The sequence below is a fragment of the Papilio xuthus genome, unplaced genomic scaffold, assembly GCF_000836235.2.
Source record: "Papilio xuthus unplaced genomic scaffold, Pxut_1.1 DF827597.1, whole genome shotgun sequence".
Lineage (NCBI taxonomy): Eukaryota > Metazoa > Arthropoda > Insecta > Lepidoptera > Papilionidae > Papilio > Papilio xuthus.
The window spans coordinates 1,582,996-1,609,538 of NW_013531052.1; the positions used below are offsets into that span (position 1 = coordinate 1,582,996).

Consider the following 26,543-nt stretch of genomic DNA (forward strand, 5'->3'; position numbering starts at 1 on the left):
TATTTTAGATCTAAAATTGGATAAGCCACAAAGTTACTTTATATATTTATTTTTGTCTTAAGATTTTTAATTTACAAGTAAAGAGTCTGAATGTCTTTCCTCATCAAATGGTGTGTCTGCTAATCTAGCAACGGCGCCACTCGAACTTAGGATTGCATACGATGACAGATGTCATATGCCAGTTCAGTTCATCAGTTGTTTGTCATTGAGTCTGTTATGTATTGAATTCAGTTGATTTGATTGAATACGTGTGTTATATTAAGGTATATAATTAAATTGTTTCGAAAAAATATATATATTATACCGAAAAGCTAGTCGGTAAATTACTTAAAAAGATTTAAGTAGAGAGGCAACATACTAAAGACTTACATATTTAAGTTTCAAAAAGGTTACATTCAGTTAACATTTACAAAATACCAGCCTACAATAAGGTGTTTAATATGAGTACGTTAGATAATTCCGACCTAAATACCCTTACCGACAATAACGATGGTAAGGGAGGGACAACCGACGCCGATAGTATCGAAAATAGTCGGAGCAAAGGGGAACACGCAAGTATAGTTGCTGCTCATTACAACCACATAGAAGACAAGGGGTTAAGAGAACGATTTAATTCTCCTATTTTCTATTTGAGAAACTTTAATAATTGGGTAAAAAGTGTATTAATACAGGAGTACATAGATAAAGTGAAGGAAAAGGACTATGGTAAAGCTTTGAAAGTCCTTGATATTTGCTGTGGTAAAGGAGGTGATTTAAGTAAATGGCAGAAAGCTCGAGTAGACCATGTTGTTTTTGCGGACATAGCCGAAGTGTCTGTACAGCAGTGCCAAACACGCTATGAAGATTTGAAGCGTCGACAAAGCCATTTGTTCTCTGCTGAATTTATTGCTGTTGACTGCACTAAAGCTGCCTTAAGACATAAGTATAGGGATCCTTCTATAAACTTTGATTTGGTTAGTTGTCAGTTTGGGCTGCATTATAGTTTTGAAAGTTTGGGTCAAGCAAGAAGAATGCTTACAAATATATCAGAATGCCTAAGACCTGGTGGATATTTCTTTGGTACAATACCTAATGCATATGAAATTGTTTCCAGAGCACAAAAGTCACTCAATAATATGTTTGAAAATAGAATATACAAAATCAAATTGTTGTTTGACCCTAAAAATGGTTATCCCCTCTTTGGTGCTAAATATGACTTTCATTTAGAAGGAGTAGTGGATTGTCCAGAGTTTCTAGTTAATTTCAAGTTATTTGTAAAACTTGCTGCAGAATATGGACTTGAATTAGTATATCAAGCAGGGTTTTCTGATTTTTATAATGATTATTCGGTAAATTATAAACAATTGATACAAAGAATTATGTGTTTTGAAAGTTATCCTCCACCACATGGGAAAGAATTAATGGGAGATGAGGCTGAATATGAACATGCTAAAGTATTTTGGGAAAGCAATAATTTGAAGACTGAAGATACTTGCCTTGGTACTATGAGTTCCTGTGAGTGGGAAGTTGCAAGTGAGTCTACAAACACTCATTTCACCTTAAATTTGTTCATCTTTTCATTTTATTTAATGGACATTGTTTGTTTCAGCAATTTACATGGCATTTGCATTTAAGAAATGTAAAACTTCTCGGGATGCCAATGGAAAGACAACATATATTAGTTCCTCCTCAAAAACTGAATCTGGAGAAAAAAAGTAGTCAATAGTTAACAAAATTGTATTAAGTTTACTATGCACTTAAAACATTTATGTTTAAGTTTTATTGTATTTACATACTCTTTAATTGATTAAATATTTAGTTATTATCATTTTAAATTATTCCTAAAGTGCATTTTAAGTGGTATAATATATGAAAAGTAATTTTTATTAGTTACCATTTAATTTTGATTCCAAACTTAGAATGGATGTGGATGTCCCCCCTATTGTATGTATCACCTAGATAAATGTCTGAATGAATCTTTAAGAGATTACATTTAGCTAATTCCTAGCTTATTGTCATAAGATATCCTGAGATTTAACTGATTCCAGTTAATCTAGTTGCTTTTATTACTTATTCATCTTGTCATGCATAAAAATTTTAGCAATATCTATAAATATGGTAACATTTACAATACAATGTAAAATATCTAGTGATGTGATATCAGATATCTATTGTTATAACAAGTCCTCACATTATTATTCCTACAACCTCTAAAAGCTCCACATCCTACTTAATCTTCTTCCAGACTATGTTCTATGCATATGCCACATTTCAGCAAGATCTATGCACCTGTTTTCGAGATACCTTCAAACATCCAAACATTTGCATTTATAATATTAGTAAGATATCAATATAAATCTCGAGAATATTGTGACTTACTTGAGACTAAGTGAAGATTTTATTTCACTTGAAGCTTAAGTCAATATGTGTATTATTAGTTAAGAAATGACTATAAAAATAAACTTTTTATTCTCTTTCAAATATAAATTCTTTGTACATATTTGTAAGTTGACAAATACGATATATTCTGACGGTCCTTAAGCACTAATATGATGTGTGAAACAATTCTGAATGGAGTAGTATCATAACATTAATAACAATAAGGTACCTGTAGACATTTTACTAGAAGTTCACTAATTGGGACCATGGTTTTACAATTTAAATTGTGAATTTAAGTTTTCCAATAGCCAATTTTCGATTTAATATGAAATAATATTTTAAAAATTCATGAATAAATTAATAATATACAGATTATATCTTTTAGTATTTTAATTCTAGATTGGTACTTAAATTAAAATATGCGTTTTAGGAGGACGTAAATATTTAAATGATGTATTAAATACAATTCAAACAATGTCACCTCACTAGTTTACAATAAAAACAATGTTAATTATATTTATTAATCTTTTTTTAATTTACCCTGCTAGTAAAAATATGGTAAGATCGAAGAAAATTAAATAATTTGGCAAGCAGAGGTAGGTAGAGTAACTGTAAAGTGTGTATTGTCTGCTTTTTGTATATTGTTCACAATATTTAGGCCTGATTTGGGACAATGTTATTATCTAATTTCAGTCCAAAATTTAGATATTCGTGCTTTTCATATGAAAATTCAATAAAGCGAAAAGAAAAAATGTTTTTGATACAACATATGATACGAATGGAACGTGTTATATTAAACGGATTGTTTCGAACCTACAACCATAAGGATAAAGCTCCTAAACCATGAGGATAAAGATTAATCAGAAATTACTAAACTACATACATGCTAATTTAAATCAATTGACATCGCGATGCAAAGTCCTTGTCTAAATATGTGATCACGTCGTGTTGATAAAACATTTAAACGAATGAAATACAACAACAAATTTAACAATAAGCAGTCATTATATTGTATTGTGAATCGTCTGTTTTGTTTGAGCAAGCGAGTTGAGTCGGTTCGACAGTGGAGCGCGGTTTCGTGAGTCGGGCTCCGGGGCGACAGCGGCGGCGGTGGCGGTGGCGGGGGCTCGGTTCCGTTACGTGTGCGCTCGCGGCGGCCACGGTGTGCGGTGCGCGGTGCGGTGCCACGACGCGGACGTGCTTCACTCAGTTCGTGCGCGAAAGTTATTACCTGCGTCACTTTGATCGCATTTCCACTACACGCGAACTTCTGTTGATGCGGTTGGCAAAAGTGAAACATTCCAAAAATCAACGATGATAAGTGTTCCCTACGAAGTATTCCGGTTATAAATAACAAATTAGAATAAATGCAACACAACCTTGTGTTGCGAGAAAGCGAGTGACGTCAGAGTGACCGGCCGGGGCGATCATATGTTGTACGCGGATGCAGTGATGGAATGTGGTGTGTTGTTGTGTTGATATGCAATGGTGCATTGTGTATGGTTACCTGGTCTGCGGCCGTAGCTTCGTCCCCGCGCGAGTGTCCTGCAGGAACCATGCGTAGAAAACGATGAGCCAAGATGCTGAGAGCTTGGTAATATCATTTTTATATATTAGTATTTGTTATGTTGTCGCCTTTTGTCACTTTCAGATTAAAGACTTTAAGCTCAACTAACGTGTGGTTACTATGATGAATAATGTAATATTGACCAATTTGTACGTCTTAAGGCGATTCAATCATCTATTTATAATGATGATATTAGAATGTAAACGTTACCTACGCTCATACAACAGTGTCCAAGGTCACTGAAATGCTTGGAATGACATGGCTTGTTATTTTATTGGAAATGTGGTTAAATTTTCTTAAAAATATATCCAACTTAAATAATGTTATAAATGTAATAAAATTCAGTTATTCAATTAAAATATACATACACACATTAACAAGACAATCATAAATTGTACGATAAGTTACGATATTCATAAGATCTACCTACAATGTGCTGATAAAATACAAAGTGGCTTACGTACTATCTTAAATGTATACTACATAAAAGATTTTAACTTCTTTGTAAGATCATTGTTAGTTATTATTGATTAATTTAAATTGCGCATTTTCAATGGCACAGATTTTGGAACTAAATTTCATCGGCATTTATATTTATGTACTTGTCAGGTTGCTAAGCCGTAACGAAAACAAATATCTTCAGATGTATGTGAAGGTATTGACTGAGAATGTTGTTTCGTTTTGCGAGTCATTACTTTATTATACAACAGTTTCATCATTCCACAGGTTCTTCGAAAAGCCAGGGATCAATAAGCATGGCTTAGGGAAAATAAATAAACTAGCCTAATCTCAAAACACACAGGACCTCCTTAATTTTAATCTTACGCCCACGCATATCCGTGGCAAGCAGCGTGGATTGTTTCATTCTCTCTCCACCTAAAACCCCATAAAGTTTATTTGCAACTTATTGGTACCGAGAATATAAGTACCTACATATTATGGAACATTGTGCACCCGCATTGATCACAGATTACCCTTTAAAATCATAACCTTATAATAACGTTGTGCATCACTTGCTTTTCTTTGCGCAAAAATACTTGTTAGAAAGAATATTCAAAGAAAGCGAAAGGGCACCAAAAATGAGAACAAGGGAAAGTGTAGTGATACCCGTGAGATGTCATAGCGTGTGTAGAGTGTTTCGCAGCAAACCGATGTCCAAAACGCCTAGAATATATAGCTATAGTCAAAAGTTATAAAAATATAGTAAGGTACTCTGTCACGACGATATTACCAAATAGGGTGCTCAGAGAAACCAACAACTAATACCGTCTGAAACTACTTTCACCGGATCTTATTCTGACCAGTGCACGAAGTTTTGAGGTAGGGGAATATTACGGCATTTACAATAAATAAATTAATTAAATAACACGTATCATTACGTTCTTCGACATGTAATAAGACGTTTCAAATTTCAAGTGGGATACAGAAGTAAAAATAGTGTGAATTATGAAAATAAAAACAAAATTTTTGGTTTAACAATAATTTGTACATAGTTAAACTTTTGTCGGGATTTCCTTTTAAGTATCCGGTAGGTATTTGAGATTGAAAGTCCCGCTCTTTCGTGTAACATGTGTTGTTAGGTACTATCGGGGAATCTTGCGGGTTCTATCGTAAAATAATCATATTGGTGGTATTGTTTGAATCAATATTTCAGTCTTGTTAGTCATAAACCAGTCCGTTTCAATATTTAGCATTTCAAAAATTTAAGTTCAATTAATTAAACTTATTGTTTATTTCCAAATTGGATTAAAATACGGATTATTTTATTCAAAAGGTGGCAAACGAGCGAGCGGCCACTTGAAATCGCTGAAAATTTTTCGCAATTGCATATGCATTGCCTACCTTTAATCGACGGAGGAGAGGATGCACAGAAAGAAAAAAAACCCTTCGCATGCATCCCCTCATCCGGAAAGTCCACTTCCACTACCCATCCTTTCCTTATAAGAAAAAGGGTGGGAAGTGAAAGAGGACTGAAATTAGGCCTCTGGTACGCAAATTACATGCATAAATAACAATATACAAGGCAATGTACTTACTTGCAGCATACAAACGGAACGGTTATTTATCGCAGTAACACGTAGCGTAGTAATTACATTCCTATTGCAATATTTGTTGTCTTGTTTCAGCAATTTCACTTGTTTCGTAAGTGTTCGTGGGACCCGTTGTTATTAATACACAGAATGTGACGCAATAATTATTCTATCGGCTTTTTAAGCAAGTATTAAGCTACATTATGTACGAGCAGAGAGAGCCCTCTACTATCCCATAATATTAACGTTGGGGTATATTTTACTAAGAAACTATCGTTTTTCAGATTTGGCCTTTGACACAGTAATTTCAATTTATTTCTAGATTTGTTATGTATCGTAATAATCTAATTTTATGGGAAAAACAAAATCATTGATTTTTTATTAATTTTTAACACAATCTTTTAGAATATTATAAAACCAATAAGATATGTATAATATTCCTTATTTATAATACATTAAATGATATAATTTGTTTTTAAATTATACTTTACTAATTATGAGAAGGTCGTAATTATCTTTGCGACCCCTGCTAAAGTACTGCTTTTGCTAGTATAATTTAAAAGCGGAACATTAATCCAATTACCAACAACTGTTAAAAATCATAAAATTTGACATTTATTTATACAAATCCTAGCTAATGTGACTATAATTTTAAGGGGTTCTCACAGTTGTGTCTATTCTTATTTTAAAATGCGCACTATAATTTACCAACCGCATTTTTGAGTAGAAAGTGCGAGTAAATGACGCGCCTTAACATTTACTTCCTGGTCGATGGCTTGTTGGCTTCTGCTGATATTAAATAATCCATAACCATTAATTGTACGTCAATGGCTAATATCATATACTTACCCATAATTATTTCATAGTTAGCTATAAAATTATACGCTTTCAAGAAGCAATTTATAATGCTTTCCTAGAGGTGTAAAAATCTGTCTTGCCAGGAGTCTGGCCATATTTAGTATTATCTTATAAAATTTAGTTGCCAGCCAGAAACTTTGTTATACAATAATCACGATACAAAGCACCAACTTCAAATAGGATTGTCTTAATCCATCTAGTATATAACATTTAAACCTACTAACGTTGGGGAAAATATGATCCTAAATTATCCTGTGCACCGTTGAAAACATTTAATTTTCCTTATGCTGTTAATGCTATAACTTAAAATGTTGTGCTGGCTCAATTAATAAACCAAAAGTTGTCAACTTAGGCCGGCTTGACGTGACGACGTCATAAACCCCAAGCTGATAAGTACAATGACATCAGAACGACGAAACGATTCGGAAAAGCCGAGAGCGTTCCGCGCATGCGTATTGCCCCTGCTCTTGTCTCGCGTATACGTTCAGCTCGGCTCACGGGTCGCTCGCGTACTCAAGCTGGCGTCTCAGTCAGTCACACAACGACACCCGTCGCGGAAGGGCATTTTATTTCTCTCATTTGCAAATTAAGAATACATCGCTGCCCTCTTATGCATATCGTTTGTGGTTATAAATACTTTTGTAAAATTCTGTTTACAAAACTATATGTGATAAACATTTATTTAGTGAATCGTGATAATAAACAATACCAGTTTAAAGTTTTGTCGTGTTAATCTTTAAAAAGTTATTTTGCATGGTAATTAACCGTCAGGTACATCAATTAGGGTTCAACTATCACAGGATGTAGTCAATGCCAGGTTTAATTTATAGGTTACGACAGTACGTATTGTTTTTGTCATTTCTAATTAGTTTTATAATTATTTTATCGTTATTAAAAATCTATACATCAATTTATATATCAAGCCGTTTAAGGCTAAGCAAATACAGAACACATTAATTGCTTATCAATGTAATTATAGTATTCGTAAAAAACAGCGCCTAGACTCTTGAACTATAAAGACTGATAACCCTATGAGGGATCATGCAATAAAAATATTTACTCTATTAAATATTTCAGTTGTTCATCGCTTTCTTTTCCCCAGGTACATTATATTTTAAGGTATTAAAGTGTACTGTGTATAAAAATCTAAAACCAAATATTTTGACCTAACTTGAAATGCTTAACAGACTAGGCGTAACAAACTAATGCTGTCGTTTGCTTTAGCATTATGTCTTTCATGCGTATCTTTCGCCATTGATTCTTTACGACTACCTACTAAATCTAAAATATTTTTTTCCAATTCCTATTATTAGTCCCTACAAATTGGCCTGTACTCGAAGAGCCAGAATAAAACATTTTTGAACAGTTCGACAATGTTTAATATCAGGTAGAATTATGCATCTTGTCCCGCATGCCACCTGCCGCCCTTTTTTTTCATAAACAAAATGTTCGAAAGCCACATGCTATTTGTCGATGCACAGATTATGGGATAAAGCGATATTTTGACTATAAATATTTTATTTTTCAGACATTTATTTAAAAGTATTATCGTCATTCCACTCCATTTGTTATTTTTACACTAACTGCTGCTATACTTAGCTGTAGTTAAATAGAACAAAATTGGTATGGTTTCTTTGGTTTTGCTTTTTCGTTTTTTATGCGATATTTAATTTATAATATTAGTTAAAAGATTCTTAAGTCCTTCGTTTTTCAACGAAAAATTTCTCTTTGCAATTGGTGCTGATGTGTTCTCCATCGATCAAAGGAGATGTTATGATAACACATTGTTCTTTGATTTGTTTTTATTTATAGTAATGTTTTTAAACTTTTTAATTCACGTATAAGGAGATAATCCAATCTATATGTATTAGAACAATCTGTATATACCTCTGTTAAGACCGATATTTTGGCCCGTGTTATTATGTTACGTTCATACCATTCGTATGCTTAACTATGTCACGGGTGATCCCAATGAGGATATCCCTCTTATTGTTGGATATCGGTGTGTATGTCATTGGGCTTATGTTCTCATTACACCTTTAAAAGGGAGCAGAAAGTTCTTCGATATTGGTTTACAATTTCAATTATAATTATTATTCATTATCAGTTTTTCATTTTAGTTTTCGTCCAATTGTGATAAAAATATATGAAGTTTTATTAGCTGTGATATTACAATATTTAAATGGTTATAAGTAACTTTACCTTTAATCTCGTTCTTTGACCCAGACCCTGACTAATTGACTTCGGGTCGGTAGTAAAATTAATTAGAATGTTGCCTACAGTGACATCATTTGATGACACAGCCCTGATTGAATGGACGTGAAAACTTTATTGTTTTATTCTATTTGGGGATTTAACAACATTGAACATGGCATTGACTATTACTGGCTTACAGAGACCCGGTCTAGTATAAGCTAGGGAAGCTTATTAGACATGAATGACTTACTAGAATATAAGAAAGTGTTGGGTAAAGAGTTGTGGTGTGGATGAGGTATGCTGGTGCGGGGTTGCGCGGGGGGCGAGCTCCGGCACTCGCTGGCGGAGAGGACCAAGGCCCTGGCGGCTAGGTACCACGCGTTGTGCTCTCCGGCGCGCGAGGAATCTCGCAGCGTCGACCGCGCCCGCACTAGGCACCGAAAATCGCAGACGCGATGGTATGTCAAGGTTAGTAAAGATCCTGGACTTGACCACCTAAGAAGAACGTAGGTGTCTTAAAGTAGTACCATAAGCTATTTCATTTACAACAAATCGTAGCGAAAATATGTATTTACATCATTGTTAGATGCACTCTTGTAATAAGTATACGTTGTGTGAGCTTAATAACGCGTATTAAACGTAAACTACAAAAAATGAATCCCAATTTTTAAAAGACAAATATCTCAACCAGAAAATAAACCCAAAAAATATGCCAGCAAAATCAATCATTACTGGTTGTTTGTATTTGAAGTATATATCTTATCGAATTGGAATTTAGATTACTTACGATATGTATATTATTATGTATCTACCTTTGTACCCTGCAAATTGTCTACTTCCGTTTTTGATTGATCGATGACTAAATCGAGTTCTCATCATAGTGGATATGAAACATTTTCCAAATAGACATTGAGTCATTGAACAATAAATGACAGTCAATATTTTAGATAGAATCTGTGACACGGGAACCAAATCGATTAAGATAAACCATTGCGATTTACTTTGCACAAAACGTAGCAATAGTAAGAGTAAGTATAGGTACGTCTACGTTATGGTATTATCCTTTCAATTTTTTGTAGATAGCCAAGAAAGGGTGTAAGCAGAAATTTGTTTAAACATTAGCTAACATTTTGAATACCTAATATTTTTGCTTATTTCAGATTAACCTACATATCTAGCACGTCGTTAAACACGTAACGGAATGTGTTATGGTAGTTTTGTCGTTGTTGGCGACGTATGCATATCATGTGTGTTGCGACAGCGCCGCAGTTCCGAATTCAGAGCGCGTCAACATTCCTTCGAATGATGTGCGTACTGATGTTATGCAGCTAGATCCATCTTTGGTTTCCGCCTCTATGTAACGAATGTTTCGAAACACTACAATTTGAACACCGATTCAATTAAAACGGATAAATCAACTAATTATAAATGAAAAAAAAAATTACATCATTTTTTTTTCTATTGATTACCTGTTTTAACCTAGAAAAACTGCTTAAACCCATTAATTCCTTTTATGGGCGTCTAGTTTTTAGTTTGTACGGATATGTGCATATATTCTTGAATTACTAATGATCAAATTGCGTACTATGTCTAATTTAATGTTAATTAGCCACAGCTCTTAACCGTATTATTTCATTTATCGAGTCGCAAAAAATAATTTGTGAATTATCTCTAAAGGTGGAATCAACATATTTCGCACTCTTTGAATTAAAAAGAGGGAAGATTTATTCGGAGCACAGCTCACAATTCAAAAGCACTTTAATTAATACATATTTAAAGTTTGTGATATTAGTATAAAAGTTGTGAGATGCGGATATTTATGTTTCGTAGATATTTGCATCAACAACGTCACTGCATCCGCGGGAAGCGGAAATAGGACGCCCTGGATTCCCATGAAGACTTTTGACACAGTTCTTATTCTGTCTTGCCAATGTGTCTCATGAATTTTATTTTTAAACTTGAGTAAAAACAGTGATAAACAAATGAAAGTATTGTAAAACAGAACAACATAAAATAATTTACTCTATGATAGTATTGCGGTTATCAATTTAAATGGCAAAATGTCATGATGACGAATACAAAATCAAGTGTTTATATTAAACAAAAATAGTTTAGTAGTCATCGATAATTTACAGCTTACCGATTACTGGTCTAATAAGAAACGGAATGTAATCTCAACATGAATTTTATGGTGTGTTTCATGATTCATAGTTTGACGTGTCTCCTGCGGTACGGAGGCCATTGTTGCTTGTTTGCAAGAATTATCGACCGACCCTGGCATACAATATTGTTAAATACTTTCATGAAATTTTATTCGAAAATTCTTGTATATTCGATTATAAGTGTGTATTCTAAGTTAGTATCTTATGTCATTGCCAGAAAAACATGCAGATGTAAAGAAAAACTCTTAATTTTCATGCTATTGCCAAGTTTTACATAACATTTAGGTTGCTTTCTAAATGATGAAGCGTCTTTAGTTTATGTAATTTATAACTTTTTAATTTAAATCTAATTAATATAATATCCTTTTAAATAAGTCACTAGCACTGATTTAATACTCTATTCATTGAATAGCTGATGCAGTTTGCATTACAATTAATGTACACAAAGAAATTGTTCTCTCATCTATTGATATTATCTAAACTAAATAACTTATGTATCTATCCACCAAAATAACAATATTCTTGGTAGATTGACAATTTGTTTTTAAATTTTCCATCAATACGATTGATTTAACGTTGCAATACGAAGCGTGTAATTGAGTGAATCAGCGGTAAGTACATACTAATTGCGGTGCCCGGTGCAATGATGGCCTTTGTCTCGCGTTAGTTTTAGACCGTGTTACTAATACCAATTGTGTACTTAAACCACACACTAAAGTGTTATAGGTTTTACAGTTATTATGGAACGTGTAACTGAAGCACACTGCTTTATCAAGTTTACAATATTAGATACCTACATCCACAATAATTATTTATCCAGCAATAAAATCGCCTGTGCTGTGCTACAGGACAATGGAAACAATGTTAGCAGAAAAAAAACATTTTAAATCCAAGAATACACAATAAATTTTACACATTTGATACAGCTTCATGAAAACATGAAATTCATAAAGGATTTTTAAGTATAAACGATCAGTGGTGTTTTTACAGTTCAGAGCGTATGTCGGAATGTCGGTCGCATAATAACACGTAAATATGATATTGTATTAACGTAATTTGATACTTTATTTATCAATACCATACCTGTAATTGGAACGCGAATCAAACATTCCAACGAATATTTGAAGGTATTATGTGTTTATTCAAATAATAAATACATCGGTGGAACTTTGAACTAATAGCTTAGATGAACGTCCACGACTGAGTAAGTGGCAATCGAGTCCAACTATGATGGTTCTAATATCGATTACTGCTGAGGTATCGAGGGCGACGAACCTGCGTCACTTCCAATTTCTGACTCGTTTTAGAGTTAAAATATAATCTAGTCAAATATCAATAAAAATGCAAATGAGAACTGTTTATTCGTTGAAATAGTTGACTCCGCAAAAATTTTAAGATTTAGTTCTTTGACATTTAAGATAAAACTAGCACATACAAAAAAATAGTTTTTATTTCATATTTTTCCAATATTTTAATATTACAGTCATTTTGAGATATAGAAAATGAGTTGTTTAAAGAAAATGAGAATACCAAGAACTGCCTGTGTATTGACGGTTCTCTTTTCTCAATATGTACGGGATTATCTAGGAGTTGCATCTTTTCTCATAGTAGTATAATGTGATGTAAAAGATTTCTCTAGGAAGCCACTAGACTACCTCCCATACATATTAAAACAGGTAAGTTTTCTAGCTTTCTAAGTGCAGCACTTCCATCTTTTACCGTGTTACGTTTTTAATAGCTTTTTCATATCAAACATTTAAAGTCGAATATTTGATTTTGAATTTGAAATTGACACAGTATAGAGCTGCTTCCTGGTGTCTGCGATTATTTTAATTATAAAATTATTATGTAAATGATTAAAAATCTTAACACAATGAAACAATAAGTTTCTCAAGAGTTATCAGCTGAGGAAGCAGTAATAGAATAAAATTAATTTTATGATGTAAGTTTAAAATGTATTTAAATAAATACATCAATAATCTAAAAGTACAGTCGTGAATAGTATTTTGTAAGTTTACTTTTGCGACAGGTCCAGCCTTACTCATGGAAGTGGTTGGCGGTTTACTCATGGAAATAAGTATATAGGATTCTCGATTCTCGGGTGATAATCTTATGTCGTTCGACGTAAGTGCCAGCCCACTGAATTACGAATACTGATATATCTGTGTGGTATTTGTTTGTAGTTAGGTCTATAGATATACTATGGGACACAGTTGTATTGGTCAATTGCTGGCAGTACTTCCGGAGTGATCATTGCGTAGGGCGCTGCGCCGGAGCGAATCCGTCACGCGCCATGCACGCCAACGGACTCCCTGCGACATGTTATTTTAAGTTGTACTTAAATTACGCTTTAAATTTATTATCGTAACAATACATTTTTAATTGTACCAATATGGTGGTAAAACTAATTAATGATCTTATGTAAAGCACACTCCTATACATATATAGTCAAAGTATAATAGGTATTTTTATTTACATTGAAAGGAAAGAAATTGGCAACCTTGGTGATGTTATTCCGCCGCCATTTATTCTAGGACCTTACAATTTTTTGCATACATTAAAACTAAAAGTTTAGGAAAAAAAAGGAACATCCTTTTACGTCACAAGCAATGTCATAATATTTTTATCGTCACAAGTACCGTTATTATTTTTAATGGTCAGGGGAGCGACGGCTTTTTGTCGGGGCTGGCATAAATTGCACACTACAAACGAACTCGCTTTTACTATAAACATCACATATGGCGTCTGTAATTATCGCTTAAACTGTTATTTACTGAAAGAAATCTTTGACGTGAAATGCTTTTATTTTTTTTACTTTACGAGAAACCAGTAAATTCATATTTCCATATCATTCGTTTCGTAATTGCTTGTGTATGGCCCAAACGTACGTCGCAATGAAAATGAAACTAATTTAACTACATTCACATTGAAATGAATATCTTATAATTCAAAATTATCAAAACAAAAAAATTAAAGTGCTTTAATATGTCAATACCACACGCTTTACGACGCAGCAATAGATTTACCTGTATACAATCGAGTCTTCTCACTGTTAAAATATACATAAACCTATACATTTACTACGAGGATAAAACCCTTAGAAAGGTCTATTTTACTATAAATACAAATTGAATTTCTTGATATTCCTTCTTGAAAAATTGCTGTAAAAGAATTACCTTCTTGTTTAAGACTAGAGCGTAAGAAGTAGATAGTCGAAGGACGGAGAAAATTTCTATGGTTATTTTTAGAACTTCACGATACCTCTGCACGTCTGGATCGATACAAGGTATCGGGAAATTTTTTCCACTATGTTCACTACGTGGGCGTACAGAAAGCTTTCATGCCGATTTATTACTTAAATATTTTCTTCTAAAGTTTGTTGTTTATTCTGGAACTGAAATATTTCTTGTTTAGTTTTTAAGTAAAATTTCATATTGACATACATACAGCATTATTTGTTTTTTAACATTACAATTTGAAAATGGTATAAACATGATCGAACTATATAAAACCATTTTTTTTATAAATACTTATTGTAATGATTTTAAATCTACGTATATACACATACAAATGTATCTTTGAGTAGTAAACCCCCTTGACAGCAACCGGAAGGGGAAATGGTTTTATGTTGTTATCTGTGTTTGTTCTTTGTTCAAATTACCATTTATTTATACAATATTTCTTATAGTAAACTATTTACTATTATCTTCAGAACTACGTTTTGGAATAAGTGATATAAAAAGTTTTCTTCTGCAAGAAGAGAAGGATTTTTCTTCATTGATATTTGTTTTATTAGTATATTAAGACGTCTGGTATTTGACGGTAATGTTCGGAACGTTAAACAGTAGTTTATTCTTACAGTCCTTTTTTAATCACACATAAACTTCGTATTTCAATACTTGTCTTGTCCAACTTTCGGTGTTATGTGGCAGTTTGCAATCTTTTACTTGGCATTGTTGCGAAAAGACAATCGAAGTGTAATTTAACGCCAAGATCAGTAGCACAAGCAGTCACAGTCAATTAAACGAAAGCCGGGTCACAAACAAAACAACGCAGCGAAACATGAGAGAACGCTGCGTATGTTACGACAAAAAACCGACTGTTCTATTCTAACACCTTTTTTTTCTATTTTACGTCGTTTGACTTTCATTTTACTTGTTAAAAATACCAAGGCTTATGGTGGCGATGAAGGTGAATGAATGGTGATATTTTTAAGTATTATTAATTTAAACACTACTCAATGAATATTGCCTAGTTACTAATACTAATTACATTGCCTCCCGACAAGCTGCTGGTAGAAAATATAATTTATATTATATCTGCTTCTTTAGAAACAAAAATTATTTTAAAAATGTTTTTGTGTCAAAGACGGACCTGACTGTTCAGTGGTCTTATCTTTCTAATAAACTCTAAGCCCAAAAAACCTTAGTAAGCAAATTTAGTAGAGCGTGGATTGCATCGGATGATTATGAGATTGTATTATAAGAATATAGGAATATATTATTCACGTTTAGTCGCAAGACTTTTGAAAACTGTGCTAATTTTAGACATACCTTATTAATAGAACGTATAAAATGTATCTAAATGCTCGTTATTTAGGGTTCCTGATTTCATAAATGGCAACCCTACATTTGTGAAAGGTTAACAGAGGTCACGAGGCGCCCTGGCGGCTCCGGACGCGTCGTTGAACAAACTACGTCTTGCACAACCTTTTTATTTGTATTATTCCAGCTGTAACAAATTGTGGTCAATTTTATTAGTCGTCAACCATTTATGTTTGCATAAACGTGATTTATAACGTAAATGAAAACGTTCACAACCAACGTTCAATGTAAAAGTTTTGTTTTGTTAATAGGAATATTGATATAACGTAAATTTAATTACGATTCGTAGAAATTTCTATGCTTGGATCTTTGATATTTTAGGTGCATAACTCAAAGTTTCGTGTAAATGTGTTAATGTTATACTCTTAATTTAATATTGTAGTGAAAGGTTATTTTCTAACTGTTATTGATTATACATTCTAATTCAATCTATAAGCACGTGTGTAAAATATTTAATTGATCTTGAGCTCACCTGATGTGTATGTATGTATGTGTTGGTATGTTATTGAGGTAATTCCGCGGCAATTGGCGGTGTCTCTGACGTGTTCCATCGCAGTTTTTCACGCGATCTCTCCGCGAGAGAACAGTCGTATTGCGTCCACGCCTCTACAACCGCGTCTCTATTCCCCATATTAAGCATTTTCCTCGTTGTATATAGTAAATTAATTTAAATAAACATGCCCACATAAAAGTTATGTTCATTAGTGTCGTGTTTACAACATAGTTAAAGTGTGTTGTGATTAGAAATGCATTGTATAATTAATTCACTAATATAAATTCGTTTGAATAACATGCAAATTTGTGATGTCATAAAGAACATTTTAACATAGTGTTACATATATGAGGAAGTTGTTAGACACTCGATACACTTAGGAAAGCTACCGGTTAACTCATTTTAAAGTGTTGTTGATCAGTGTGCATATTTGTGAATCAAATAATCGACTCGCTGTGTATTGCATCTATTAATCGGAATCGAAATCGCGTAATCACTGGGTCCGGAATATCAGTGATGCCGGTTTGCGGATAGCTGCGTCTACAAGTGTGTCGCGTCTGATTTCACCGTCGTCACGCACGTTCGCGCGTCTCTCGTGCTCGTTAGCGATTCGCTTTGATTTCGATTAAGCCGATTGGAATCGGATTTGTATGATATATCTACTTGATATGGTAACGCAGCAGTGAAAGTATTCGTAATGTGGCGCTCAGCTGGGCAGACGTGACGTCACACAATATGGGCCAGTGGCCATGTGGAGAATATGCGGCGTCAGCAAAGTCCAGCCCGTACATTTTGCAGATGCAATCGATGATGATTTTGTAAGAGAATCAATTGGTTATTTACTTTAGTTATGAAACATTTAATAATTACCTTCCCTACGACAATTCCTTGCTAAGTTTTAAAGACGAAATTCAACATAAAATTATTCTTAAAGTATGATATTAAAAAAATATAATACAAATTTTCCTAACATTATTTTCTTTAGAAAAAGCGTTAATATGTTTTAACAAGTGGATCTTTACATTGCTCTGAAATACCACAAGAACTAAAATGCGTTTGATAACGCTTACATTATTTTCATTGTGACTTTAATCGATTTCGTTGCTATCCGAAGTATTTTTGTTGAAATATCGTTATTGAGTATGTCGTTATTTGTACCGTTATTCTATAAACAACCAAATAATGTTTATTCCAATCTTTTATACCCTATTGTTGTACCGAGAAAGCTTCAAGGATTGGTTAATTTCTTGCAAGAAAAGTAGCAAGCTTACGCGCACATTTTGTACGTCATTGATCTTATCGATTGCTCGTCCTGGGCGTATCGTAAACGAAGCTGCTGCTATTTACGTTGCAATTTAGTTTTATATTGTTTTTCTCTCATAATACTAAGTACTTGCAGTATTAAAATAGAAACAATAGGAAGTGGTATATGTTGAGTGTAGTCAATATGGCGTATATAAAGCCTTATGTAATTATATTCATCCGATAGTATTACAGTAGTATAGTATTAGTTTACATTACATATATTATCGCCACAGAAATCAATGATGAACAGTTTTTTTTTCTTTTTTGTATCTTTGTTATAGATTTTATATGACGATGATCGGTAACATAGTAGATTGTGTCCTTTATAAATTCGTTTTTGTATTTGTAAGGTATCTCTAGTACATAATGTTGGTTTTGTCATGTTGACATGTATTAAGGAATTGGTAATATGTTCCAGCAGCCGACATGGCGGTTGTGGGGCGAGGAGCGTGTGGACGGCGCGATATACACCGTTTATTTGAAGAAAGTTCGATACCATCGACCTACTAGGAGTGCTTCCAGTGTAAGTCTACTTTTATATCTTTCTAAAAAAAATTGAATACATTTTCTGCCTTAAAATAAATTATCTTTATTAAATAATACATAATTCATATTATAATTTTATTGGTTGCAATTTTTTTTATTGGTTTCAATTTGTCATTACAATATTTTTTTTGCTGACGATTGTTATTAAAACATTCTGAGAAAGACGGTAATATATTATGTGTAACATGTTTTTCACATAAATTCATACTTATTACTAGTCATCTGTGGTTACTTCATTGTACTATACATATTATCTCGGTCAGTCGTCATTAGCCATGATTCATGATCAAAAATAATTTGTACTTACAATGTCAAGAATTGTTTGTTTTTTTCTTGTTATAGTCGTATTCCCATGCTCTGTTTATTTTAAATTTTTATTTCCTACAATTATTCAGTCATCAACTTAAGTCAAATTTGTACAACCGGTGGGGAGATTCCTTTAAAAAAAATATAATAATAACACTTGTTTTTTGTTTCTACGAATCTAAAGGAATGGATGGCAAGTTCGTTTTAAGATGGCAAGTTCCTTGTTATTTTTTTTAAAATTAAACAAGGAACTTGCCATTTTAAAATAAATACACTTCGACCTATCAATAGAATGTTAAATTACTTGATTGTTCATCCTGTCCGTTTTCATTGGGAACAATTGAAGCTGAGCACAAATTGATCAACACTGCAACAATCTATCAGCAAACGTTTGTTAAACACATTCGGCAATTTCCTTCCAGGAGTCGGATGACGAGATCTCGCACTTGGAGTGGGAGACGGTGCGCGTACGCTTCGTGAAAGCGGGCACCGTAGAACGGCTGGTGGAGGCTCTGGCCACCGACGACGGAGAGCTAGAATCCACCTATGTCAACGTGTTCCTTGCCACATACCGGTAAATTATAAAATGCTCACTCCTGTTGCCCAAATATTAAGAATTTCATGTTCCATTGTATGTAATACTAGTCCAAAATAAAAAAATATAAGAGCGTTAAAATTATTATAAATGGATTGTATTTATTCAAAATTTTCTCTTTTCATATTTTCATTTTTAAAGGTTTTTCATTTAGTTAATACGACTTCTCAATAAAGTATAATCGATTATCGACTTATCGATCCAGTTACGATTTAATCGTATAACTATCGGAGCAAATCGTCATTGAATGACTTTTGTTATGTTGCACAAAGCGTAAATTATTATTAATTTAACTTGTTTTACGTTTATCATTTAACCTAAAGCCCTAAGCAGTGGTATTTTTTTTATAAGAAATCTAATTAAAGTGCTATAATGTTTTCAGTTCATTCGCGGAATGCAGCCGCGTGCTGGATCTGCTCGTGCGGCGGTATGAGGCGCTCGCTGCGGAGGACACTCTGCCCGCTCACGCCCCCGCCCCACCCGGCGCAGACCACTCCCACCAACATCGAAAGTAACTAGCATAACACACCGTATACCTCTACTCTTTTTGCTAATGCTTCATTTTACAACATATCAAATATTTAAGCCTCCTCTTAATAACCCTGCGCATGGAAATCATATATTTTCATGACCTTCACGAGTTCCGTCTTGTAATAATCTAATTTCGTTGTTAGGACTCTGGTGGCATGTCTCCACGTATGGTTGGACACCTACCCGGAGGACTTTCGACAACCTCCGCACCACCCCGCACTGCAGCAGCTACTCGCCTTCACTCAGCTTCACTTGCCTGGCTCGGAGCTACATTTGAAGGTTCTTTTCTCATTTGCACTCTTACGTATAGTTACTATCGTCTAGTGTTCGATACTGAACATTAAAACATTTGCAGGTATTACAGAAGTTAGCTGTGTTCAGTGCAGAGCGCAATGGCGGTGCGCACGTGGGCGGCGGGGTGTGCCTGGCGCCGGGCATGCGCCTGTCCGCGCACCACACCAGCACCTACCGCCTGCCGCACGTGCCCCACCGACACTTCGCCGAACAACTCACACGAATGGACATGGAGCTGTTCAAGAAGCTGGTGCCTCATCAATGTCTCGGTGCCATATGGTCGAGGAGAGACAAGGATCGATCACACGACGCCGCCACCGTTTTAGCCACCGTCAATCAATTTAATGCAGTATCTTTTAGAGTTATATCGACCATTCTAGTGGAGCCGAACCTGAGGCCGGCCGACCGTGCGGAGATACTGGCCGCGTGGTTTGACATCGCGAGAGAATTAAGAGTGCTTAAAAACTTTTCATCGCTGAAAGCGATCATCTCCGGGTTACAGAGCAACGCGGTGTACAGGTTAAGAAAAACGTGGGCGCTGCTTCCGAAAGAAAAATCGGAACTGTTTGAGGAATTGGCGCGAATTTTTAGCGAGGACAACAACCGTTGGGCTCAAAGGGAACTTCTGATGCGCGAGGGGACGGCGAAGTTCGCAGACACGGTCGGTGAAAACGATCGTCAGCTGCAGAAGCTGTTGCACGAGCGCGGGTCGCCCGGCGTCAGTCACGGCACCATACCTTATTTAGGAACATTTCTAACAGACCTCACCATGATCGATACCGCCATCCCCGATACGGTGGCGGACGGTTTGATAAATTTCGACAAGCGCCGGAAAGAATTCGAAGTGCTGGCGCAAATAAAATTGTTACAGGGCGCCGCAAATGCTTATCATTTACCATCGGATGCGATGTTCGACAGATGGTTCGATTCAGTCATTATTCTCGACGATCGTGAGGCGTACCAACTCTCTTGTCAAATAGAACCGCCCACGAATCCCCCCAAAGAGAGGAGGCCGAGAAAAATCGTCGACAACAACAATCAGTGTCATAGGAAAAATGATTCCATCGCTAGCACGAGTTCTAGTAACAGTTCGCAATTTTACTGCGAAACAGACGGCGCCGCCAACGCCTGGAAGCGAGACAGCCTGGAGAGGCGAACGTCACCCACCAGACTGTCGCATGGCTCCTCCTCCTCGTCTCTGCCATCTTTAGATGTATCATTATCGAGCGCGAACAGTGGGCAGAAGCCGCCGAACGGCAAAGCTCCTGCCACCAGTCCGGCGTATGCTAATACACGTAACGGTCCTGATTTCTACATAATCCGTGTGACGTATGAATCAGATTGTGTGGAGACGGAGGGCGTCGTGCTGTACAAGTCGATAATGCTGAGCAACAACGAGCGCACGCCGCAGGTCATCCGCAACGCCATGCTCAAGCTAAACCTCGACGGCGACCCCGACGCCTACACGCTTGCACAGGTCCTGCCAGATAGAGGTTAGTTAAATTCATACAATATAGCTAAATTTTAAGTTGATCAAATATAATTTTTCTCAATCTTGTTGATTAATTCAAAAGTATTTTTTATTCTTTCATAGTTTTAAAAAAGTAATAACGAAAATGTAGGTAACTTGTACACTTTTTTGACAAATTAATGATATTTGTTTCAGAAATGGTGCTCCCTGCTAATGCGAATGTGTATTACGCAGTAAACACAGCATATAATCTCAATTTCATACTGCGTCCACGTAAATCACAGCAAGCAGAACCTGTAGCTAACGGAAAACCAAAAAACAAACGAAATTGAATACAAAAAAAACGAAGCAAAAGAAGCATGAATATTTCACAACAATCCTTTTCGTCCGAAACAAGAATTTCATTAGAGCGCAATCATACATCTTTTAAATTACATAAAGAGACATCAAATAATCTTAAGGCTCAGACTATGCTTCGTGCAAACAATATACCTTAATTAAGTGTACTTTGAAAGTTACGGAATATTCTTAATAATAGAGATTATTCCTAGTATTTTTCATAATATGTCGAGAGGTACTAATTTGTGTGTGAAACCATCTCAATGAGTCGCCACAGTCTGTGGATTTGAACTGTAGTGACATATTGTCGTCGCTTACACTGTCTTTAAATAATGTCTGTGAATAAACAGAGACAACAATATGTGTTAATAAAAATTCGCGTATTTCATCGCTTTGTAAATCTAAATGTACCACCTTTAAGATATTAAATATTACCTATAGTGTGATATTATTCGAATATTAAATATTAAATGAATCTATGTATATATTGAATGTAAATGTGTTATAAGAATCTCATGTAGTTTATGAATGTAACGTAGCCAAAGGCAAATTAACTATGTGCTAGGAAGGTGCTGTCTCGTGTTTGTAATCTGAATGTTTGAATAAAGCTTTAAAACTAAACATAACAAACCGAATTTCTTAAATGATCTTTCGAAGTGTCTACGAGGTTCTACAAAAGGTATCTTGAAGTTTTTTAACGTACATAGGTGCTTAATATATAAAGTAGTAAATAACGGGAATTTAAATGTATACCACGAACAGTTTTATAGCTCAATATTATTATAGCTTTTATGGGTGCTTAGTATCCTTATATATCAATATATAAACTCTTATATGTAGTTAATCCGGTTTGTATTGTATTTATTATGTTTCCGCTACAACTAGCAATGCTTAGTTTGTAATGTAAACCTTAAGCATTTCTAAATATGTTTTATTTTCGTTTGATAGGAAATTTCACGTTAGACTGATTTTTATATTAATTAATGTGCATTAAACCTTGATAACTCGCTAGTATTATTGGAATAACTAAATTAAGGAAGTAACTATTTGGTACACGTAACTTAATACTAAATAATGTGTTCGACAAACTATATATAACCTACGAAGTGGATACTCACACGATTCAGGAAACAACGTGCCTATATGTTTACGAGTGTTATACTCATTGTGTTAATATTGTACATTTTAGGTATGTATTAGGCACTGGTTTATGTAAAATATCATTCCACAGTAAATGGGCTTGTACATTATTATGCCTTAATGTTGTATGTAATTTTTTTAATGATTTTTCGGTATTTATATTCTCTATTCTCTACTCTCTTTATTTGTAAATAAGTGTACTGTAGTTGTGTAATTTTATAGTTTTCCACCAGTGTCGACTAAATAACATGTTTTAGTTGTGAAATAAAACTTAATAATACTTAGTTTTTTGTTTTATTGGAACCCTGGTACTTACCTGAGAGCAAACACAGTAAATAAAAGCTGTATTAATAATAGACGGACGTAAGGTACCAAATAGTAAGTCTCATACCAGTCGGTAGCAAATTGTTTAGGACCAGCTTCTTCTACCACATCCAGACCATCAATCTTGATTTATCATCAATCTTAGTTAACAATGGATGCAGCGTCTTAGCAGTTGAGTACATACCACTGAGATGGATGGCTGCCAAGCGATTACGCCAAACGCAGGGTAGTTGGATGCCGTTGCATGGCCACATATTGGCGCTTAAAACAGTTGTTTGTTATTGTTTTGCCAAAATAGACACTATATCGCGAAAATAACTTCATGGCGTATCTATAATTCAGTGGTTTTTTCAAAAGAACGACTAAGTACCCTGTATCCTGAAATTCTTATCACATAAATGCTCTAAACATCTCATGTCGTGATGTTGAGAAATAGATGAGTTATAATTAGCCTTTAGGGACGAGACCGCTTAAGCCGTCTTTGTGATATAAATATAAAATGTGTTCGCAATTTAATAGTGACATAGCGGTGGGTTAATGAGAAATAGCGGTATGTGGGGGTGCAAGGCTCGGCGCGGCGCAGCGTGGGCGAAGGTACGAGCGCCGGGCCGACCTGCGTGCCGCCACCGGTTGACAGCTCGGCTGAAATTTTCATGGCCATCGTATTGAGCGGGAGGGCGGCAGATTGCGCAGCCGCGTCCCGTTCCCCGCGCCCGCGTCCCTCGCGCCCTGCCCCGCCGCTCCGGCCGTCAGTAGCCCGCCGACAACAACAACAACAGCATACGTTGGCATACGCGAGTCCGACCGTTCCGCAGCCGTACGCTCGCACCAGTGCCGGTCGCGTGTTGTGCCTCACCACGTGATCCTGAATCTGCCTCGCACACACCTGATATGTGAATTTACCCCCGTACTCAAATGAGGTGCGATGGGGGCACCCGCGAAATGCGACCCTAAGGTGAGTAACAAACTTATAACTTTCCTCTATAGTTGTAAAGAGTTTTGAGACATTGAACATTGATCGTTATCAAGAATATAATAAATATTTAAAGGAAAGTATAAATCCAGGTGAGTTTAATTGATAACATTTGAAGTAATCGAAGGTGTCGCCTAAGATTAAGGTAAAGCTATTGTGTTGGCCTATATTTATGATTAGGGTCACTCGGCTGGTGGGAGCGGCCGAGGTGTACGGCGAAGCTCTACGAGTGCCGCAATCTGATTATGGCACACCTACTGAGCTACAGAAGTTATGCTTCTCTCTAACACTAATACCCGCTTTGACACGTTAACACACAATGTGAGAATTACTGATAGATACCATCTAGCAATAACAACGACAACATTCCTTACATTTTATCATTGGGTAACATTTTTAAGAAGGTATTCATTTAGAACATATGGCTACAGGTAATCAAGACGGTTCAACCCATTTATCTATGAAATAAATGTACGTAACAAGTAAATTGGCGCGATTTGAAATAAAACTAATAATTGAACAAATAAATTATACGTAACAAATTAAAAATAATTTAAAAGTCAGGAAACTGTCGGTGTGGTTTTCTATTAGCAGTCGGCACCGACAGTTTGTCGTCCATCAAACATGGACCATAGCTGCTTTGCTGCTACAAAATTTAGGTTGAACCGAATTGTTTAAAGCAGACGGTGTATGGCTGCATTAACTGGTTTTCATTCAAAGTGTGCTTTCATATTCAAAAATTATTTAAAACGTGACAATTATTAAAAAGGTACCACAAACCATTACAATTCATTAAGAGTTAAGAAGAGTTTGTGTGATGAAAGTATTGCAATGAAAAATTAAGTCAATCATACAGTTGGTAAAATTTAAGCATTGAAAGTATTCCATAACTTAAAAAAAATTACGTAGCAGTTCACATAACTTTAAAAATTTTAAATTCAAAAAAGATGTCAAATTAACCTACCAACCTCACTACCACACAAGATTGTTCATAATTTTTATGACACAAAGTGACATAAAATGTATGACAAATATCAATGACGTGATTAGGTCGCGTGTTATGTTGCAGTCTCAGTAACACGCACTTTGGGTTTATTGCAACGTCCCTGATTGCTGAAATTACTCTATAGTTTTGGTTTTAGGAGGTAGGATACTGTGGCAATTAGTTAATCGCGCCATTGATGTCGGCACGCGGACAAAAAAGCGTCGCATTCGGGATCCAATTAGATTAATGGGCCGCTTTCGCTGTGATTTCAGCATATAACGAAAGAAACTAGTATTTTACGATAATCTAGACATGGGCCTTTTGGGTTAATCATTTTTTTATTGCAAAATCCATGTCAATTTTGAAGGTAATAATACTACTCTAACTTAGGGCTCACATTATTTAGTTATACCTAATTGAGTATGCTAATTCTGCATGCATGTAAAATGGGTACACACGATTTATGTCTGAAATAACCGCAAAAAAGCTTTTGAAAAGCTCGCTATTTCAGTTCCAAAAATCAGAAACAATTGAACTGTCTCGGTGACACACAACATTCAAAAAGCTCACAAAAAGTGAGATGAAATTAAAGTTCTTTTTTTTTAATGTTCACAATATCGACGGGTTTTTTTTGCTATTAATATATTTTGGTAAAGACATAATTAGTTTTCATTATAAAAATTAAGAAGGATAAAAAATAAACATGCGATATTTTAGTTCTTTTTAATACAGATTCTAAACATTTTGTAAAATTATTTTGCATTTAGGTTACTTAAAAGTTGGCTTTGCCTTTGCTTTTTAAGACAAATGTTTATTTTGAATGATTTATATTTAATTTATATGACCTATTAAAGTTAAACGCATTATTAAATAATTGTAGTAATTTGTGCCTGGAACGGAACGGAAACTTATAACTTCTGATTGCCAACATTAATTCTAGAGCTGAACCGTTTCAAGTTCGCTAACGAATGCAATTAGTCTGTTAGCAAATGCAATTAATCTCTGCTCTTCATTTAACGCGAGTGGTGTCGGTGTGTGCTGTATTGATACGAATTATGTATTACATAAAGTAACTTACATATTTATATTTTTTTATGTATATGATTTATATTTGCATCCATACAATTTCCTCGTTAAATTCCTATGAGTATTAAGTAAAGAACTTTTTAAATGACAGTACTTTATGACAGATATAATTAAAAAAAAAACACCCAAGCATTAATAACTGTTCATGTTATACTGGGTTAATTAAGGCAGATTGTAATCCATAAATAATTGCGACGTAACAGAGCATCTGCTATTTTAATCATGAAAACTCCAGACAGCTTTCTGTTAACTTAATAAAGAAAACAGTTTAAACTAGTTCATTATTTTGTGCGGTATTAAATTTACTTAGTTTGCAATTTAATTTTGTTCGAAGCATTTAGAAATTTTAATTTTAAAGACGGAGATGCTTAAAATATTTG

General features: G+C 34.8%; 2 protein-coding genes across 9 annotated transcripts; both read left to right on the plus strand.

Moving 5' to 3' along the window:
- Position 1: 1 nt before the first annotated feature.
- Rnmt (RNA guanine-7 methyltransferase) lies at positions 2-2,825 on the plus strand. The gene is made up of 2 exons (XM_013312785.1): positions 2-1,512; positions 1,589-2,825. Exons 1-2 carry the CDS (start codon positions 441-443, stop codon positions 1,696-1,698), a joined length of 1,182 nt encoding a protein of 393 aa, XP_013168239.1. The 5' UTR covers positions 2-440; the 3' UTR covers positions 1,699-2,825.
- A 577-nt stretch (positions 2,826-3,402) lies between these two features.
- Positions 3,403-21,660, plus strand: Rgl (Ral guanine nucleotide dissociation stimulator-like). Of its 8 annotated transcripts, none has more exons than XM_013312774.1 (8): positions 7,324-7,652; positions 9,209-9,477; positions 17,992-18,096; positions 18,848-18,999; positions 19,403-19,531; positions 19,695-19,830; positions 19,907-21,338; positions 21,512-21,660. In XM_013312774.1, the coding sequence occupies exons 2-8, from the start codon at positions 9,307-9,309 to the stop codon at positions 21,646-21,648; spliced, it is 2,262 nt and encodes a 753-aa protein (XP_013168228.1). In that variant the 5' UTR covers positions 7,324-7,652; positions 9,209-9,306; the 3' UTR covers positions 21,649-21,660. The 8 variants fall into 8 exon arrangements, with proteins under 8 accessions (XP_013168235.1, XP_013168236.1, XP_013168228.1 ...); XM_013312778.1 differs by having other exon boundaries at positions 17,995-18,096; XM_013312777.1 differs by having other exon boundaries at positions 7,324-7,584.
- The last annotated feature ends 4,883 nt before the right edge of the window (positions 21,661-26,543 follow it).